Source organism: Phragmites australis, chromosome 2, assembly GCF_958298935.1.
Source record: "Phragmites australis chromosome 2, lpPhrAust1.1, whole genome shotgun sequence".
Classification (NCBI taxonomy): domain Eukaryota; kingdom Viridiplantae; phylum Streptophyta; class Magnoliopsida; order Poales; family Poaceae; genus Phragmites; species Phragmites australis.
Window position 1 is genome coordinate 25,776,711 of NC_084922.1, and position 20,978 is coordinate 25,797,688.

A 20,978-nucleotide genomic window follows, 5' to 3' on the forward strand; every position below is an offset into this window, starting at 1 on the left:
AATGTTTACTCATTTGAGGTACTTGTGACCCCAAGTTCATCGTATAACACCTATAAAACTAAACATTATCACACTAAAAAATCATATTAGTCTCATGTACTATATTAATATTAATCACTGAAACATACAACCAAATGATAAGGTCATTGATCTTTCAGAGGTATTATGTTGTACGCCGACGAAGCAATTGCTGGTTGTTAAATAGAGTTACGAGGACAAGGGGTATAATGTGGATGGTGGCGATCAAAGCTTGAAAAAAAGTTGACGGCCTACATTATTAGGTTGACATGGCTCAACCACATAGCAGCTTTATAGCAATTAATGATTGTTAGCGGCCTCAATCTATATAATATATACAGATAGTAACTATTTTTCTACCTAATTTGTAAATAGTCGTACATATTTAGGAGATTGATAAATAGAAAACATTTCTTATCCAGTGAACACTCAGTAAAACAGTGTTGCCAGGTTTTCAAAATTTGTTAAATTAATTTCAGAATTTTTTGTCGGGTCTCAGAGAACGTTGAACTGGGTTGAAAGATTGTTGCTGGGTTCTCGAAAAATATGGAAGTTCCAAAAATTGTTGATATGTTTTAGAAATTGTTGAATTAGGTTTAAAAAAGTATTGAATTATTTTTTTCAGAATAATGTAGAGAAAGGTGAACCAGATAAAGCAAGAATATATTATCATGACGAACCACAACAGCGGTCATTTTTTTCACGTAATTTGTGAATATATCCATATATACTTTCACCCATAAAAGGACATGCTCATATATCTTGTTGTGATGAACGGCTGTGATTAGAACCACCAAAGCGAAGGGGGGTAAAGGGTAAAAAGGTCAAAAGTGGAAGCTCCAGCTTTTCACGCAGCTGTCTCGCCGCCACCGGTCCCCACCGCCCCGGCCGCCCGCGATCCTCCCGTGCCCCGCCGCGATGGCTGCCGCCGGCAAGCCCTACCCCGCCGCGCCGCCGCAGGCGCCGTCGGCGGCGAAGGGGGTCTTCATGCGCCGCATCTTCCCCTTCCTCCTCGCGACCAACGTCTTCATCGGAGGTGAGAGAAACCCCCTCGACCGATCTCTGCCCCTTTCGGCTCATGTATTCAATTTCTCGTTCCATTTATTGCGCTTGCTACAGTTTGTTCGGTGCGATTCAGTACCCTGCGAATCATTCGCCTAGCGTTCTTGCGACTGTTTCCTGTGTAGATTTTGGCAAGAGATGTTGCATCTTGTCGACTTGCAGCAAAGCTTAGTGGTCAGATGCTGTCCTGAAATGATTAGGAGCGGTTTTTGCTTATGACCCGTAAAGTAGGTTTAGCCGTGCCCTTAATGATTATGCTGCCACCAGGTCACGTCAGTTCGGTCCTGATCTTTTCGTGGAGAGATGTGGCATTTCGCTGACAGGGGGAACGGATATAGGATCATGCCATTGAAAGGATTAACGATACTTGTACAGGTGAGTAGTTGACAGAGCCGGATGGCCTGACATGACATGGTTAGTTCTCTACCTGTATAGACTGATGGAAAAAGAGAATGGACTAGATTGGTGGCGGAGCCGGAACCTAAACCCTATGTGTCTACTCCACTGAAATCTTTAGGGTTTTATGTATTTTGATGCAAGTTTATAACAAAAATAGTGCTCATTTGCAGAAACCTGGGGGTTGGTTGGCCCCACAGGTCCCATCGTTGCATCGCCACTGGATTAGATCAATTGGTTTGTCTTGTGCTATAGGTGTTGAAGGGATTATACGGTTAGCTGCTTGTAAGATATGGATAATTATTTTGTGGAAATCTGCATTCTTCTGTTTTTTGACAGGAGTAAAGAACTAGAAATCATTAAGAGCTACATTTGATCTGTAGAGTGAACACTATAAATGTGGATTACAAGTTTCATATCGAATGACACCTAATATATTTTTGTCTATTCTAAATGGAAAAATTGAAGTATAGGCAGAGGAGTTCCGACACTGATTGTTAAATGAAGTTCATCAATGATATATTCATGACCCAGACTTACTGGCAGTCTTACTGGCACAGTGGTAGGATGCTATGGGGTGAAATCAACTGACAGAGTTCAGGACCTATTTGGTTCATGACCCTAAGAAGTCAAGCCAAAATTTGGCAGTGCCAAACTGGGGTCATGCCAAAATCGGGGCAAACAAAGTTGTGTTTAGTTCATAGCCAAACCAAAATTTTGGCCGACCAAAATTGCAGCAGCCGTTTTGCCCGCCCATTCACTTCAGAATTCTGGCGAAATGCTTCTGCAGGGTGTGGGAATTCCTATCTCAGAAAACTCCCCCAGCAGGTGGTATCTGCTCTAATGCTTAATAGAGAACTGATGGGGTAGATCAAGTAAATTGGTTTGAAATTATACAGAATCTTGACCCCTTCTCTGTCATAAAGATAAATTCAATATTTGTTTCAAAAATATGTTTAGTTATTAGTAAGTGATAACTATAGTTATTAGTAAGTGATAACTACACTATATATATACTATACATACAACCGTGCAAGTAACATTTTTCTGAGTTCAGAAAGTATGACGTACAATTCACGAACCTCTTTTATGTCTGGCCACCTAGGTAGCGGTTATGTGCCAGGTAAGGTAGCTAATTGCTAATCAGCTCGATTTGCCTGTACCGTGGGTTAAGATGAATGGGATGGGAATCCACAAGTTCAAATGAGACAGGAGTATTGCTGTTTTCATTTATTTGGCGGATTTCTTCTTTAAAGAAGTGAAGTACTGTAGTGAGCACATTTAATGTGCGATCTAACAAAATTTCATGAACACATGGCAGAAAACCATTGGCACCAACTAGGAGTTTAGCTTGATATGCAGTGGATACTGATACTATGCTGGCTGTTTTTTGTCATCCCACTTTCTTTTCCCTTTCCCCCCTACTTGCATCATTTCTGGCACATTGAAGAAACTAGTACTGATTGAGGCATGCAAAAGTACTTAGGGCCTATTTGGTTCATGCCCCCAACCACCCAAGCCAAAATTTGGCTATGCCAATACCGGAGCAGTGCCAAATTCTGGACATACAAAATAGCGTTTGGTTTGTGTCCAAGCAAAAATTTGGACAGCCAAAATTGGAACTACTATTTTAGCTGCCCAAGATTGCTATAGAAATTTTTTTGCCTGGCCAAATTTTTTTGAAGTATGACCAAATTTTTGGCCTCAAACCAAATGGAGGCCAAATTTCCAGGGCAGGGCCAAAATCTGGCTTGGCTCATTGAGGTTATAAACAAAATACGCCCTTAGTTTCATCAACAAATTATCTGTCAATCCATGCAGGCATGCTTGCCATAATATGGTTGCACGCATGCACTGTATTGTTGATTGTGCTGTAATCTATGTTCAGGCCTCGAGTCTCTAGAAGCTAGTATGAATATGCTCATCTCTTGCACTCTTGTTTTTTTATGTCCTATTTGCTCACATGTTCTAGTAACGTAACATCCTTGTTGCATGCAGTTTATGTATTTGCAAAGACCTACAAAAGAGACCAGGACAAGAAAAATGCTGGGGCCGCCGCTGCGGCTGCGGCTGCTGCAGCATTGTCGTCCCCAACAATTGCAACTTCCAAGGCTGCAGATCCTATCCCTCCACCGGCACCCGAAAGGGTTCTCCCACCAATATCTGAAGAAGAGCAGCGACAGGTGTACAAGTGGATGCTGGAAGAGAAGCGGAAGATCAAACCACGCAGCTCCGCTGAGAAGAAAAAGATCAATGAGGAGAAAGCTCTTCTCAAGGAGTTCATCCGGGAAGAGTCTCTCCCTAGGTTGTGATGATTGCACCAATTGCCTTGTTGGTCTCGAATGTCTGAAACTACTCGCCTTGTAAGCTGGCACAAGCAGTAGCATTTTTTGTAGTCGCATATCTCATCATTCGATAACCAAAAGGTGGGGTTATCCTAGTTTCCTGGGAACTGTTTCCTGGCGACCAAAAATTACCTTGGTCGGGGATACCCAGGAGACGTTTCTCAAGAAGCGAATTGCTGTCGTCGAGTGTTTTTGCCCATTTGATCTGCTGTCAACGTTTATGCCTGGCGATTCTGATGTAAGATGTGAATTCAGCTATTCAGCCAAATATCTATGTTTCCTTGTTGAATATGCATTGAGCTCGTTTTATCATGCCCATGAAACTCAGACGTCTCTTGATCTGCATCACTCGAGAAGACCTAATCTGGCTGATTGGGTCGCCGGATGAGAAGGCGCTGTAGGGATTGGGGTGTGAATCAGAGGAGAAATGTAGGGTTGAGACGTAGGAGAGCGGAAGAATGGAGAGCGGCAGAAATTAGCTCATATCCAAACGCAGAAGGCGCTGTACGGTTTTAAACGCGGGAAATTTATTTATTTGCTGCTCAATTGGAGGGCCTTTTTCAGGTTGCCATTATTTAGGTACGTAATTATTTTTTTGCCACCCATTCCTCAAATTGATTTTTTCCATGACATTTTGGCCATTCAATTCAATTTTGTTGATATTAATTTATTTTTCTTTGGGATGGCCTCCATGTAGTGACCAAAATGCCCTCCTGGTCGAGCCCGTTGGCACAAGACGCGCCACTATCTGTTGGTCCGCTTCCAGGTCATCTTCTTCCTCCTTGCTCGCCGCCGCCTTGCCAGTGCTATGCTGCTGCGACGACCACCCTCCTATTGTGACACCGCGATGCGGTTAGGGATGGCAATGGGTCTAGACCCGTCGGGTTGTACCACCCCGTACCCGTACTCGTGTAAAAAAATTACGCCCGCTACAATACCCATACCTGCACACGAGTACGATATTTACCCATACCCATACCTGTGCGGGTAACGGGTACCCGACAGGTTACCCACACCCGAAAACTCACACTCAACGATTGGGAGGGGCGACATAGGGTGAGGCGGTGGTGGCAACAGGGAGGGGTGATGGAGGAGGAGGCAATGGCGGCGGAAGCCACTGGGAGGGGCGGTGGAACCCCACCTAGACCCAACTAGCCTGATTGGGTACACGGGTACGAGTAGTAGGAGAACGGGTACGGATATGGGTAGTAGGAGAACAGATCCGTATCCGCTCCACCCGATGGGTAACGATTTTTCTCATTAATAGACCCACGGGTATGAGAAGTGGTCCATACCTGGCCTCTAACGGAGTAATTACCCGTCGGGTTTCGGGTTTCGGGCCCCATTGCCATCTCTAGCTGCGGTACTGCTACGCTTTGTGAAGGACATGTCGCATTCGTCGACTAGCGCACGAAGCCGAGCTTCCAAATCGACGATGCAGTCGAAAGGAGCGGTGACCGGGCTACCACTGATCTAGTGCACAGAGTGCAAGTCGGCTGAAGTGATTGAGCTCACGGCAAGGCCTGACCCGAACAATGGGAGGCTCTTCTTCAAGTACCCTTGTAACCAGAAAGGGGTGAGTATGAAGAATTTGGGAATTTTGTGTTCTAGGGTGGTTGAGCTAATTTTGCCCTAATTTGACACATTTGTTCTTCATTTGGGTTGGCAGTGCCAAACAAGTGCAATTTTTACATGTGGCAGGAGGAGTATGAAAATTTCGTCGCTAAGATGGATGCTCCTGGAGATGCCATGGCAGATCTTGTTGAAGTCGGTGCAGTGATGAAGGAAGCTATTGATTAAGTGAAGGGCACTAATTTTCTCAGTGGCATGCGTAGTATTAATAGTAATGCATATTTTTGTCTGGTTTTCCTTTTCTTGTACGGAAGGGCCGTCATTGTTCCTTACTGCCAGTTCTTAGCAGCTTCTTACTTATGTTGCAAAGTTATTTGATACCGTCATGAAATTTCTTATCCCCTTTTTTATGTGCATGCTCTGGACTAACACTTTCAACTATGTAGGGTTAACATATTCTATCTTCAATGGCAAACCGTATGACGTAGTGATACTCCTACTGTGTGGCACTTGGCCAGTGCGTCGGGGGAGTTTTGTTGCCATGATGTTTTAGAGGTCCTAGAAGGTCATTAAACATCTGCTAATTTTGATGAGTCGTTGTGTGTACAAAAGCATGGATATGGTATTCACATTCTTACTGATGTGTGTATTGCATGAATATAAAAAAGAAATTATACTATCTTGTGCAAAGCTTTGGTGAAATATAGGTGTTTCCAAAAAATAGCGAGAACAATAAAACGTGAGAGCAGAGAGATCACTTCCATCAAGCTGCAGATATAGGAAGCATATTTGGTACTTCTAGAGTGTATATACTCCAACATACGTATCTCATTACATAGCGAGTATCTCATGTGATAAATGGTATATATATGAAGTATGTGAGTATATAAGATTATGTAAGTGATATGTATAGTTTTTTTAGATGGTTTGTACATATTTTTTCTAGTGTATTACATTTTATGTACAAATACAAAGGTATTATCAAAATCTAATAAAATTAATGGACTTTTTTTTCTATTTTTTTCATGTAGTTCACATTGGAGTATCTTATAAAGAGTATATAAGTATACTCATGGTGATAAAGGAGTATATCTAATTCATCTATGTGGTATATCATAGTAGGGAGTATGCATTCCCGGGAGTAGAGACTAGTTTTTATATATATAAAAGATAGACAATTCGGCCGGCAATTTGTCCATACAACCGCAACAGATTCAACTAGCTCTGTGATTGAATTAATGTACTGATGTACTTATATATGCCACATCCTCTTCAGTTATTGAGGCAGGCCGGAGGCCCCTCCTTAATCTCAAGGTATCCATCATAATTTCCGGGCAAAAAGAAAGCGATACAACCCAACAAAGTTCCATGTGTTTGGTTATGCTCCACACTGACATGGCCTTATGCTGGTTCATAATGCCTCACTCATCTCCGGGACATCTAATAGGTAACCCGTCAACAGGTGAAAGTATTGATAAAACCTCTAGGGTGCCTTATGCTCATGGAGTTCGTATAATATAAGATCAATTATATGTGATAATTAAGCTCATCTAGTTCTTCAACTCCCATCTGCGTACACTTTTGTCGCAGTTTAAGTTGTGCACACCAGTGCATTTTTATTGATGTGATGTTCTTTCGTATGTACTTCTAGACAATATTGCGGGACTGCCAAGGAGAAGAAGGCTACACGAATAATCCTGAAAACCCGCTGTGTGCTCAGGCTCTGGATACGTTCAATATTGTAAGAACACGCATGGGAACTTTTAGATGGATGATCGGTGCATATAAATTTCTAATGGATGTAAATGATATGCTTCGATTGATTTGGTAGTCGGCACCACACTATTGATTGTATCTGACTGACTGAGGGTTACTCTGCATGCGTGCAGCTTCTCAGCGAAGTTCAGGAGGCCCAAATTTAGTTAGATAATTGCATTCTGGTGTCTCCTGGACTAAGTGCAAATAGTACGGTGGATGGATCAGATGGTAGGAGGATCCTAAAGGAGTTTATTAGGTAGTTGTATGTAGGATCGAGAATTGTGATTAGATAGGGGTAAATAGGTGTTTTAATAATTTTTTTCAAAACAGATGATCTTCTCCTATTTTGTTACTCAACGCATCTTAAAAATGAATCATAATAAAGTGCAACGCAATACGCAAAAGTCACAGCGGAAACAGAAGAACTCAAAAGTTTTGGGTTAAATCCGGAAGTTTCGAGTTGAACAGAACTGCAATTCAAAAATTCAAAATCCAAACATGAAAATCCAATCAATAGTGGGTCTCATGATTGAAATCAAACACTAGATTCCACATCATATAAATCTATGACCCATCCCTACACAAGGTTTGGATCTTGAGAAGAAACACCCAAATATTAAAAGGATAAACACCAGGTGAAGATATGTCTCTAAGTTAATAGATAAGAGGCAAGAGAATTTAATACATAATTGTGTATATTTGTACGCAAATTTTATGTCTCTGACAACGAGAAGAACCATTCCAACAAGGTGAGAAATTTCAGCTTAAGCACGAAAACAAAAATCACAACCGAAAGACGAAAAACTTGCAAACTCATAAAGGAACCAATAAAGTGAAACTAAAAGAAATTGAATTCAAACATAAGAGTAAACATAAATTTCATTGCTTACAGAGGTCAATCTTATTTTAAATGAATTACAACAATTTTTCTTTATAAAACTCTAACTTAATACATAGGCTAAGTACTCATCTTCCTCTCCTCTAAAATCCTAGCATAAAGCTCTCATATGAACGGCTCAAGAGCTCAAGTGGCTGGATTCACCTCTCCCACATAGTCCTACCCATCTATTTATAGCCTAGGTTCTTTAACACCTAAATTTTCTAGTTTATTCTTAAAATGCTCCTCTCTTATAGTGCACTCATATCTATAACTGAGGGTATTTTAATCTATTTTTTCTCCATTCATCAAACGGCCGTGACACTTTTATGATTTAGCTTTGTCTCGAAACAAGCTTCATGACAATGCCACGTGTACTTCCTTTCCACGGTTTTGATGTCAAACCGTGAAACCCTTTACACGCTTTTCTAAACGTGACTAACTGTCACTTGCTTGACCTCAAGCAAGCATCCCGATATCGACGCGTGTACTCCGTCTTGCAATGTTGACCAGCGGCAAGTCTTTCCCGCTCCTGATCCCTCGGGCCGCCTTGTCACTTGCACCGACATCCCTTTCGCTTGACTTTATCAACACACCATCTCCATCCATCTTCCATGTTTTGCTTGACCTCCGCGTGTACAGCTAGGATCACCATTGACTCCACCCGACCTCTTCGATTATTCGGCACCAAGCACCCCATTTGGTCCCGATCATCCCGTCATCGGCCGCCAAGTTGCATCATTACCTACACATCATGAGACAAGTAAATATATTTTTTCAACTCTAACTCCAATTAGTCTAAAATCAAAATTCTTAGTTGAAATCACATTCCTAAGAAGAATACTGAACATAGGATAAATGGACTTCATCCAAGGTACTCGAAAGTTCCGATTCAATCAAGACAGAGGCTCTCGGTTTTGGTTTTCTTGGAAACCTGAAAGTTCTGGGTCCAAGCTAAAAGTTCCAGATTCATACAACCAAAACTGAACACCAGAAGTTCCAGGTTCAGACTAAAAATTTTGGATTCACCAGAATCAGCATATCAAAGCTTTATAAAAAAGGAAGATCATCAAGTCAAATCAATACTAAAATATCGATCACTCATCATAAATAAATTAAGATATATTTTAACTTGATTTCTGTCTAATCAAATGGCATAATATGAGATGAATCATTATCATGAGTGTTAAGCTAGCAATGCATATATACTGATTTGAGTCAGCCGGAGTACTGTTAATTGCAGCGGCGACCATGACGCGGTGGTGCCGCACCTGGGGACGCAGGCGTGGGTCAGGTCACTCGATTTCTCCGTCGTCGATGACTGGAGGGCGTGGCATCTCGTTGGCCAGTCGGTCGGATGGGTCTCTCCAGCGACTTGTGTGTTCTTCTTTCGGTCATGACATCAATCTTTACTGAATTCGCTACTAGTTATCTTAGTACCAGCTCTTTTCTTTTTTTATTTATTTATGATTCATTCTTCCTTTCCTTCCTTTAACTTGCAGATTCACCGTAAGACCATCTCCAGTAATACCCATTTTCAAGTGTTATAGTGTCCGTTCCAGTGCTATAGTGTGAAAATACCAATCGGCAATAAGCTCCAGCGGAAGTGGCAACTGCCACTACAGGGATGCGGCCTAAATGACGCCGAAGGCTTAGAACTTCAAATTTGCTGCTCTCTCTCTCGTTCCCTTATCATTGTTCTTATCATTGTTTATAGAGACTAACAAGTGAAACTGACAGGAGGTGGAGAATAATGAAAGATAGAAAATATGGTAGCTGCTAGAGATAAAAAAAATAGAGGATACTGTAATAGTCGTTATAGGAGAAAATTTTTTTAAGTATCTGCTAAAAATACCCTACGTTACTCAAAATAAAGGTACACGGAGCATGCTTTGGTAATCGATTGTTGTCGTCTGTGATAGTGGTAATAATCTCTTGTACCGACGACTAGGTAGCTGCTGATCACTACCTGTTGCATTGAAACGGAATGCATCGGGTGGTGGTCACACGGCGCCAGAGTACGTATGAGTTGAGAGGTGCTTCTCCATGTTCAACAACCGCTGGATGCCCAATCGCCCACTCTGATGATGATGGCGTCATCGGAAATGCCGATGACAAGGCGGACGGACAAGCGCTCGGAACAGATTTTTGATGGAGATCTTGAAGTAATCATTTGCTCCAAGTTTGATCGTAGTTACTCGCTGTGCATGGGTCTTATAAGCTGAAAGGGCCCAAATGGTGAGGCGTGGGACTAATATCTCGACCTCCCTTGGTTGTGTTTTCATGTTCTTGTGGTTCATTTAGGTGGTTTTCTTTCAATCGTGTGGCTCGGTGTCGTTGTGGTCACCGGGAGTACTATGTTCGGATTTTTTCTATAAAAGAACTTTTATTGACTCATATTATTATATAAAGTGATGCAAACATAAGATTTTTATTTTCGGTTTTGGTCTCGTGGCGGTGTTGTGTTTTTGGTGTTCTCGGGTTGTTTTATCCCCCATTGTGAGTCCGCCTGGGACGAGTGATGCAGTTACCTTTAAGCTAAATCTTCTCTTTAATGAATAGATGGAGCTCTTGCGTCCATTTTAAAAGAGAGAGAAAATCCATATTGCTGTTGTTATTCTTCTTGTTGTTTTTTCTACTACCATGACGGCTTGTTTTGGAGGCCAGTATGATGTAAACAAAATGAAGGAGTATAGTATAGTCTAGCTCATGTCATGCGCGATTGATCGGACTGGACTATTAATGTCATCTTCTGAGGCGTTAACCCCTTTTTTATGTAATAATATTGAATTGTAAAGCTCGGCTTGCTTGCGGATAACATATCGGACTGGAGTGGAGTGGAGTACAGTTCGTAGGAAGGAACGAGCCGATGATATGCATCGACAAATGGCTCAAAATATGTAACGAATCTACCGCGCTGTAGCCAGCAGACAGTCTTGTTAGCGACTGAAGTGTGTGTTTCAGTGAAAACCTCTCATACAGTCATACTCCAGTCCAGATACATACACGCGGCTTTCGGCGATGGAAGTGGATCTTTCGGTGGCAGCTTTGATAACACCGAGCCTTAGATATTCTCTTTCGTCAGGTTATTTTTGTCTTATTGGCGTTGCTCTTCTCGTGGGGCTAGCGACATGCAGTAGGTTAGTCGGAGCTACTACGCTAGGAGACATGACAGAACTTGACAGCGATGACGCGGTGTATAAATTTCTCTTGCGGAGAAGGCGGTGGATTGAGCCAGTAATTGCAGATCACCGTAAGAAGTTGGAGCTGCAGTTGCGCTTGGCAACAATATCTTCCAGCGGTTTCTGTCAGTTGTAGTGTCTAAGTGATCATTGGTGCACTTTGTTTCGGACTTTTGTTCTGGTAAAATTGTATTGGTTTTTGAGTCTGATTTCTCTTATAAACTAGATCAATTCTTTTTTTCCGATATAAAATTTGTAGAGCTTTGGAAAAAAATACATACACGCGCATATTCCCAGAGGTTGCAGCTCGTCGAGATGATTCGGTCTTGCAGATACATCCGGAGCATTTGCAAATTCCCCGGAGTCTACCACCCTAATATATGTGAAGGACAATCTATACCGTCACTCGTCCTGATGAGCATCCGAGTGTCGGCTTGGCAAGGACGGCGCGTGCGCCTGAGGCAGCGCGCGTTCGAGCGATGCTCGACGCGGGTATGCACCAGGGTTTTTCCGTTTAATTTCAAGTCTGCCTCTCGTGTATGGAGCTAAAAGGGGATCGTGACGTGCCCGTCATCTACGGAACCAGCTGGTTTCGTCGATTTTTAGAAGGACACTTTGCTTCGTATAGATGTAGGTCTGTGTGTATGTGTTGGGTGTATGGTGTGGTGTATGTGTATGTACGAATAGATGCTATATTTGTATCCAGTCGAAAGGTGTCAAAAAAAAAAAAACTCGTCCTGACGATAAAGTGGCAAATGCGTATCCGATATCTATATCTGCGTCTGTACAATTCTGTTCACACACTCGCGACTTTAGTTGACAACTTAAGAAAGATAGCTCGCAGTGAGTAACTCTGTGGATTGCTAAGGACATGTACGTTTGTTTTTGTTACACGTGCACAGTGAGTAACTATGACGGGACGATTTAATTTGCATGTATACGCAAAATCGAGTACACTTGTTAAGCTCTCTCCGGCCCCTGTTTCTGCACCCAGGTACCCGCTGACCCGCCGGCGCCCGGCGGCCACCGTCTACCGCACAGTTTAGCTGGTTGTTTTGGTGCCGGCCGGGCGAGGCACCCCATGCATGGTGCAACTGCACCACAACACAAGTCATTGTCTCATTGGCATCGTTGTACGGTAAAAGACAGGGCATTGTTAGCCACTCACCGTGACACATATTAGATGTGTCATATATTCTTATACATTAGTTTAATATAATATTATAATTGTGGTTTGTTAAAAAAAATTAGACTTTTATCCTATATATCATAAACTTATTTTCGTATTAAATTTTATCAAAGTGTGATACTTATTTTCTTCGCCACACTTTTTATGATAATCACATTTTATTTAAACTTTGTTATAATAAAATTAGATACCAACTAAACAGGCTCTGGATCTACACCAAGGGCAAGTTCACTTCTTGGATTCCTCGTGGATATCACATATCCATGATCCCTCCGTCCAGAACACTGCTCCTGGACATCATCATAATTTCGTATGTGTTCGTACAACAGGTTCAAAGACGTTGCTTTCCTTGAGTAGCCATCGAGCGTCGATGAGTTTAGTTGATGGGGAACACGAAAGCAAAGCTGCAGGGGCACGGTTAATTGTATTGGTTTGTGTTAGGAAATAAACTATCAGCGGAAGCAACGAATGGATCTACTGAAATAATGCACACGATCACAGACGACACCAGAGGCACGATGTTTGTTAACGAGGTTCAGCTGAAGCCTACATCCCGGGGCATAACTACGAGCGCTCCTCCCCAACTAGCAACATCGACTGCTTCTCGGGGTTCCCGCAGACTTGCTGCCCCTTGCGAACCTGTCGCTATGTTGTTATAGTTACAAACAGCGATCCTCCTCTCATATTTATGAGGAGGTCTAGAGACAGGAGTCCTACTAGTATTCCACTAGAGTCCTACTAGGATTCCACCATGTATCGTTAATACAACTCTAAGTCCTACACGTAACCAACTCCGTATAATTATTCGACACATATCCAACAAACTCCACCTTGGTGAATAATTTACCATCTTGAAGCCGTCATGCGTGAACCTCCATGTACACCGGACTTAAGTTGTCACCTTTGTCGCTCAACGAGAGCTGTCCGATGAGTTTTACTCAGACTCACCACCTTCCAGAGACTCTGCTATCCCTGCAACTTCAGACTCCATGACTCCACCTGCAACTGAGCACCTTTCTCTTCTATCAACACAGTCTCCTTGACCGAAATTAGATTCCTCTTTAGCCTTGACACATGCCTGACTCCCTGAAGCACACAACTTCATTATAGATTTTGATTTTGATAGCACCTACTCTAACAGCATGGTAGCCCGCGTCGTCATATAAGTAGATACAACCAGAATCACCAGATTTCATGAAAGAAACTGCTCCCTGATAGGCATCACATAAAAAAACCCAACTGAATCCGACATCCACAGTCCCAATTGACTGTTTCTTGATACTGAGAACTTCATTGTTGCTTTCTGAGTCACACATAGAAATTGACACATTTGCATTACTCCATTACCTGACTGTTTAGGTTACGATTCTCTGACGTCTTACACCGTAGCCTCCTGCAGTCCCAGACCAACCAGATTACTCCAGTTGCAAGTAAAGATCTCCGCAATCTATACTTCTTTCCAATTCAGCTCTTGAAGCTTCTTCATGCCCATCAATCCACACTTCAGAAATCCATACGCATACAACTCAAATCGGTCCGCGCCCTTGCTGATTTGGAAACACGCAAGCCCTCTCCAATGCCATCCTGCATCCTGAGCTCGCGCCATGTGTTGCCACGCCACAGAAAATAACCACCACCGGCCCTCACGCTTCTATGTTGTTGTTGCCAGTCTCATCATTTCTGCTACCCGCGGTATGACTGGCCTGTCGCCACCAGCATGTCCGCCCTGCACCACGGTATGTTCACCCTCCAAGTGAACTGTCCGCCAGCCTTTCCTGGACCGTTTGCCATGTGCCTGCAAAATGTCCGGCCATCACTGTCAAACTCTCATTAGTCGCTTTATACACCACAACCAAACACCATCGACAGCCCATGCTCATCACCGAGCACCGCAACATCGGCCTGAGGTCTGGTCAATCGGTTGACTGCCTCTCCTCCTTCTCCTGTTGCAATATTCATCAGCATCTGTGACATCCTGTCGTACTCCAGCACATGCGCACCTCTTGTCTACGACCTCCTGTCGCACTCCAACACCCACGCATCCCGTGTACATCCGCACGACACACCCTGCCACCTGTACGCCGATCCATCCAGCGCTTGACTGAAACATCAGTCACACCTCGTCGGATACTAGATTATTCGCCTTCACCACGAATAGTCCGCCCGAGTCCTTCACTGAACCCATCTGTCGTTATCGAATTTCCCTTGCAGGAACTCACCGGTCCACGCCAATCATCTATCGAGTTGCTCCTCTGCGCGCACCGCATAGGCCGTCGCCCTCTGGCTGCTGCACAGGCCAACGTCCACTAGCCCGACCCTGCTCCTTCGCTTGGTACGTGCTAGCGCCTCTCCTGCTGAGCAGTCTCCTAGCCGGCCTATGCTGCATCACCACACCAGCCTGTTTCGACTCTCGACCGATGCCAGATCGAGACGCCGCTGGAGTCCGATGCCACCACGCCTGAGCCGCGCACGTCCTGGAGTCCCAATCGGACTCCACTCACATGTGTCCACCTGCGATCATCGTCAGCGCCAGTGTACGCATGGAACCGAGTCTGCTTCCAGCGTACGCACCCAGCACGTGTACAAGTCCGACTCCCTGCCGTGCGTATCTCCTCCCAGGGCCTCGGCCTCAGCATGAGCATGCATATAGAACGCGTGTAGCCACATGAACTCCCTTGCCATACATGCTTCCGTGACCAAGGCCAAACGCACCAGAAAAACCAATTACGTACGCAATCGACCCGTACTGCACCAGCCGATCAGCACGTAGACGCCTGGACTCGAACGGCTGCCTGACTCCTTTTTTTTCATGCCGCCGAGAGCACCTGACTCGAACGAACATACGTGAGCTATGGAAACAGCCATGCATGCCTCTTTTTTATTTCCATCCAACCGAGCGTGATGAGACACAGCCAACATGCATGCACACGTCAAGACAACATGCATGCACAACGTGACTTCCTTGGACTCCGTACTTGCTACACAAGGCTCCTCTGCACCGTTGATACACATCAGTTGACACACGCGGACATTGGTCGGCCGCCAACAAGGTCCCGCTGACGCGCCTCCCGCACAAGCTGTGCACGCCAAAGCTCCTCGCATCGTACCTGGCCTCCTCGGCTCCATCCTCGACGACGACGTCCAGCTAGAAAATCTAGCCGCCACCGTCCCTCTTGTACACGTTTGTGCATTCCGTGTGTCCACGACGCCTCACGTCGTCATCCTCGCTACACTGTTCTTATGCTTGCATCGATCTAGCATAGCTGTACGCGCACCGACTGTGTGCATCGGCCACCGACATGCTCCACTTTGCGCCGTGTCCACCCCCGCACTGCCTGTGCATTGCACGACGCCTTGTAAAAGCATAATCCCCATATCTCTGTGTGATCTTTCAGCAGTGCCTCTAGATTCAATCCAACCATGGCTCTGGTACCACTTGTTAGGAAATAAGCTATCAGCGGAAGCAACGAATGGATCTACTGAGATGATGCACACGATCACAGACGACACCAGAGGCAAGATGTTTGTTAACGAGGTTCAGCCGAAGCCTACATCCCCGGGGCATGACTACGAGTGCTCCTCCCCAACTAGCAACATTGGCTGCTTCCCGGGGTTCCCGCAGACTTGCTGCCCCCTGCGAACCTGTCGCTATGTCGTCATAGTTACAAACAGCGACCCTCCTCTCATATTTATGAGGAGGTCTGGAGACATGAGTCCTACTAGTATTCCACTAGAGTCCTACTAGGATTCCACAATGTATCGCTAATACAACTCTAAGTCCTACATGTAACCAACTTCGTACAATTATTCGACACATATCCAACAGTTTGCTGGCTGTTTGAGCCCATGCATGCATTGACCCTAAAGGGGTAAGCCAACTTGTGCGATCCTCCTCGACCAGATTATCTGAATCTTCTATCCTGAGGATGGCTAGGATGATGTTTCCAATGGACCTCATTACATCGTTGGCCAGCAATAGTTAGGGACACAATGCACCCATGCGCTCAATTGTTAATCACCTGCTGAACATGATCCATGGCTAGATGATCATCAACTACTTTTCGTGTAATGTTTCCTTGTTCCTGTCCTACGGTCGGGCATATATAGTAACAAGTCGGTGATCAATTTGGGAACCACCTCGGGAGGGTTAAAATCTGCTCTGGCTTAGAGTTTATGGGAACATATGGCCAGCCAGTTTCGTTATGACCATATCAGGAGGGCGTGCCATGCCATGACTGGTTTGTTAGTCCAGGGAGCAGTGATGGAAACGGGAGAATGTTTGGTGCCTCCTGACCTGCACATGCATGCATCGCTCAGCGTCTGACGAAGGGCAGGCTGGGCCTGGACTGGACCCCCTCTCCCCTCCTGCAGATTGGACTTTGAACGCCATCGAAGAGAATTCGTGACTCGATCGGACAGACAGACATTGATTCAGCCACTTGAATGGATGCCGTCCGGATGAGCAGACTAGCTGGGAGCAGCGCGGTATAATTGTGCTTCACTAGTCCACATGTCTTCCCTTCTGTACCGACCATTCTTCCTCTTCAATAGGTAAGTTAGGCCAACTCTAGCAGTGGAGTTATCCAGTGCTACAGTACTCCACAAAGTACTGTATCACTTGGAAATTGATCTGTACCAGCTATCCTCATCCAGTGCTCACAGGGACTGACAGCGGTCCCGAGGCAGAAAAACGCGTCGGGCTACTGTAGCAGTGCTGTAGCAACACTGTTTACAAAAGGCTGACAGCGGGCCCGGAGAGAAAAAAAAGAGGAGTAGAATGTAGGAAATGGGGTAGCTGCTGGAGATGAAAAAATAAGGGATGCTGTAATAGTATTTTTGAGGATAAAAATTTAAGGTAGCTGCTGAAGATGACCTTAGTAAGAGATCTTCAACCAGTTTTCTATATTTAACTACTATATCTTTATATAAGGGTACTCTTTATCTAGATTGACCATTTATTTCTCTGTGCACTTTAATCGGCCTCCTAAATTTAACCCTCTATATTTTACTCACCCATATTTTAAGACTATCATGTAATTACCAAATTAATTCTAACGGATATATTTGTAATGATATTTTCCCAATGGCTACTTTTTTAATGGCTATATTGTGACACCAATTTCTAGCATTGCAAAATATACAATTAAATATTCGAGAGTGAATAAAATTTTCAAATATTACCAACACAATACAATCCCAAATCGGCTACTCCAACCAAAACTGCAAACTATATAGATCAATCTATTCTATGAATTGCAAATTATCTATTCTATGCATTGCAAAAGGTCCCTATTCATTGCTATGAATAACCTCCAGCCCGACCCCCCTCAGATGCCTCCTCTGGCCCTGCTGCATCGTGCCGCCTTCGTTGGCACTCCCCCATCCATCCTCCTTCGGACCTCCTGCCCTCCGACGTCGCCTCCAAGCCAGCTAGGGCTAGGCCGCCACCGTTTGGGCGTAGCCTAAGGGTCGCTGCTCGCCACATTGCATGTGCGCGGCTATAGGGCTGCCACTGTCCACCTAGAGGGCAGGTGCAGCTGCCGTCCGTGCTTGGCTACAAGGCCGCCGTCCAGGTGAGGCCAGTGGAGAGGAAGATGGCGGATCCGGCTAGCCAAGAGGGCCATAGCCGTCGGGTTGAAGATCACTGGATCTCCCCCCTCCACGCAGCACAGCTGACCAAAGGGGATGGAGGTGATGCCCTAGTTGGTGACGAAGGTATCTAACCTCCCGCACGGAGCCACTACCTCCGACCTCCCGCTGGCCCTCCCTTGCCCATCCAGCACCTCCTCTGCATCGCCTCCCCTGTCATGCCGCCTCCATGTGCCACTACTCTGCCAGCCTGACATTGTTGCCCCGGCGACCCAGACCTCTAGTGCCTCGTCTACACTGCCTCCCCCAGCGACCTAGCCCTGCTGAGCACACATCCCAGCGACCTAGCCCTGCTGAGCACACATCCTAGCATACATTGGAGAAGGGGAAGAAAAAGAAACCTCTGGCGCGGTGGGAAGGACAAGTTCGATGGTGGTGTTTGCTGGATAGGGGTTCGATGCTCTCTTTCTAAATCTAAGGTATCGAGGGTGGGAAGTAGGGAGTCCTCAACTATAGGGGTAGAAAAGGATACCGGTTGAAGGGATGTTTTTTACCGTTTTTCCTAAAATTTGACTAAAAGAGGTTGAATATGGTACCGGTTGAAGATGCTCTAACAATCCATGACTGCACAGCTGACGGTGTCCAACTGGTAATTACCCATCGCCATCACTAGAGAAGGGAAAATGGTAGAGTAACTTTTAAAGATTAGCTCAAACTAGCCTGGCAGCAGGAGGATACAGCTCCATTTCCCAGGGTCTGAGACATCACGCATGGGAGTCCAGCCCAGTTCAGCTCTGGCACGGCACATGTGTCTCCTGCGCGTGATCACACCCCCTAGGTCGGTGTCTCAGATCTGCTGTCTGTGACTGATTGTTCTTCGGGCAAAATAAAAGACAGCCTAAGATATGAACCAGATTGTTTTTCATTAAGAAGAAAATAACCTTTTTAAATTACAGATGAAGAGAACTTGTAACCATGCAATGATGATTTAGGCATGGTGCTCACCCAATCAATAATGGCTTGTTTCCAGGGAGTGCCACACCACATTGTTGGAGCAAATTAGGAGCTGCAGTACAGCACATCCAGACTCTTTTAGCCATCGATTGCAACCCCAAGGATATACTGATTGTCCATTCTCCATTGCCTTTACAAACAAACGCTGCCTTTGCTTAGAGAGTAAGAAAACAGAGGGTCAGGGTCTCACATTTGGCCTTCACCTCATCATCTACTGTGCGCTCACAAAGTACGTACAAAGAATCAACAGTGCGTTCAAGATGTGATCGAAATAAGAGAAGCAATGTGTGTGCTCCGCGGATTCTTCAACACCGTGTGCATTTCGCGTGTTGAAAAAGTATGAGTAATTAGGGTCGCTGCAACCATGATTAAGGCCTCAGGTCAAAGGGGCTGCCCATCCTTTCCAAATTGTTCATCCCAGCTACGACTGCAAGTAGATATAGCTGCAGGTCACTGCTCGGTTTATTTACTTTTTCAGCTTAACTAGTTGAAAGTATATTTTTAGTTTAACTGAGTTCTACGTCGACCTAATAGCTAAATATGGCCAATTGAGCCTAACGAACCAAGGACATACTAAGGCACGACCCGTCTGGTCTTTCAGACCATGTTGTGCTAGCCCACGGTATGACTTGTGAAATACCGAGCCGGGAGCACTTAAGCGAGATGACGATAGCGAGGCGGGGCGAGGTGATGGTAGGAAGGCAACAACAACAGGGGTTAGCCAGGCCGAGGCATGCCAGTACGTCATACCTTGACCTCGCCCAAGCACGGCCCGATAGATCGTACCGTGCTCGGTCCAAACAAAAATTCGCGTGCTACGTGTCGACCCGTTTGGTCCAATTCATTTGGCCAGCTCTGTTAATAGCTGAGAAAAACAAAACCTGCATCTTCCAGCGCTACATATTCCGGTAAAAAAGATGGCATGAACCTATTCGTGTTCAAGTTGTTTTGGCTTTCATCGATTCTAGACAGGGGTAGGGCTAACTGTGATCCATCTGGGTTATTTCTAGTCCTTAGTGTCGGCGCTGACAGATAGTGAGAGTACTGTACTGAGGGACTTGGTTGAGGCATCTCTTTCACAAATACCTGTTTCTGTCATTGGCCAACAACGGGGCTACAGATGCCAAATCAACCCATCACTCTCTTGGTCAGTGCACGTATTTCCTTCGCCGCATGTTACCCTGGATCTCAAAAAATCGAACTAACAAATTACCTTCCTTGGTTTCACCTTAATCATGCAAATTATCGCTACTCCCTCCATACACAGAAGAAGGTTGTGTAGTTAAACTTTATAAACATTGACCATTAATACAAAAAAGGTTAAAGATTTATCACATTTCAATGATATTAATTTATTTTTTTATGAAAATACTTTAAAATGGCCATATTTTCAATAAATTTCAACAAAAAAGTGCTTAGAAGAAAGTAATGCTCAAAAACACAAGTTGGAGATTGAAAAAGAATGCAAACATGTACAGTCACCTAATGGAGATTGATGTGTAACTAGATCTGTTCAAATGGGCCTAACGAGCCGGTCTGGTACAGGTTCGATTAGGCACGATCCAGTTAAGGTATGGCCTATCAAGCCCGATTAAGTTAACGGGTCGTGCTATGCTAACTTGCCATACCGTGCCAGGTGGTAGGGGCTAAGACGGGTAGGGGCGATGTAGCCGGTCTATGCCGGTATAGTGTGCCGCTTCCTCAGCTCAAATATAACATGTCTCGTCAGACAGTGCCTATAGTAGCGAGTGTGGTACCAACCTAAGTAAGGATGGCTAGTTGTCTAGCTCTATGTGCAACCACATCTAAGCATAATACTCCATTAGGTCTATTTAACAAATGCATGCAATATTCATGGGTGCGCGTGCTATTTAATTTGGGCAGTAATAAACTCTTAGATCTGCAGGCACGGGGATACAACACACTGAGACAAACACTGACAGTGCATGCATTGCCGTGTGTTTGTACAGTGCCTT

The 20,978-nt window shown here is 44.7% G+C and overlaps 1 protein-coding gene across 1 annotated transcript; it reads left to right on the forward strand.

The window, feature by feature from the left end:
• Nucleotides 1–811: 811 nt before the first annotated feature.
• On the forward strand, nucleotides 812–4,112 carry LOC133905327 (uncharacterized). Its single transcript, XM_062347098.1, has 2 exons — nucleotides 812–1,054; nucleotides 3,475–4,112. The coding sequence occupies exons 1-2, from the start codon at nucleotides 937–939 to the stop codon at nucleotides 3,786–3,788; spliced, it is 432 nt and encodes a 143-aa protein (XP_062203082.1). The 5' UTR covers nucleotides 812–936; the 3' UTR covers nucleotides 3,789–4,112.
• Nucleotides 4,113–20,978: the final 16,866 nt, after the last annotated feature.

Bases quoted from the DNA above. Each gene is read 5' to 3' on its own strand.
- LOC133905327 (XM_062347098.1), top strand. From the start codon at position 937: ATGGCTGCCGCCGGCAAGCCCTACCCCGCCGCGCCGCCGCAGGCGCCG. The intron at 1,055-3,474 runs GTGAGAGAAACC...TGTTGCATGCAG, and splicing joins GACCAACGTCTTCATCGGAG to TTTATGTATTTGCAAAGACC.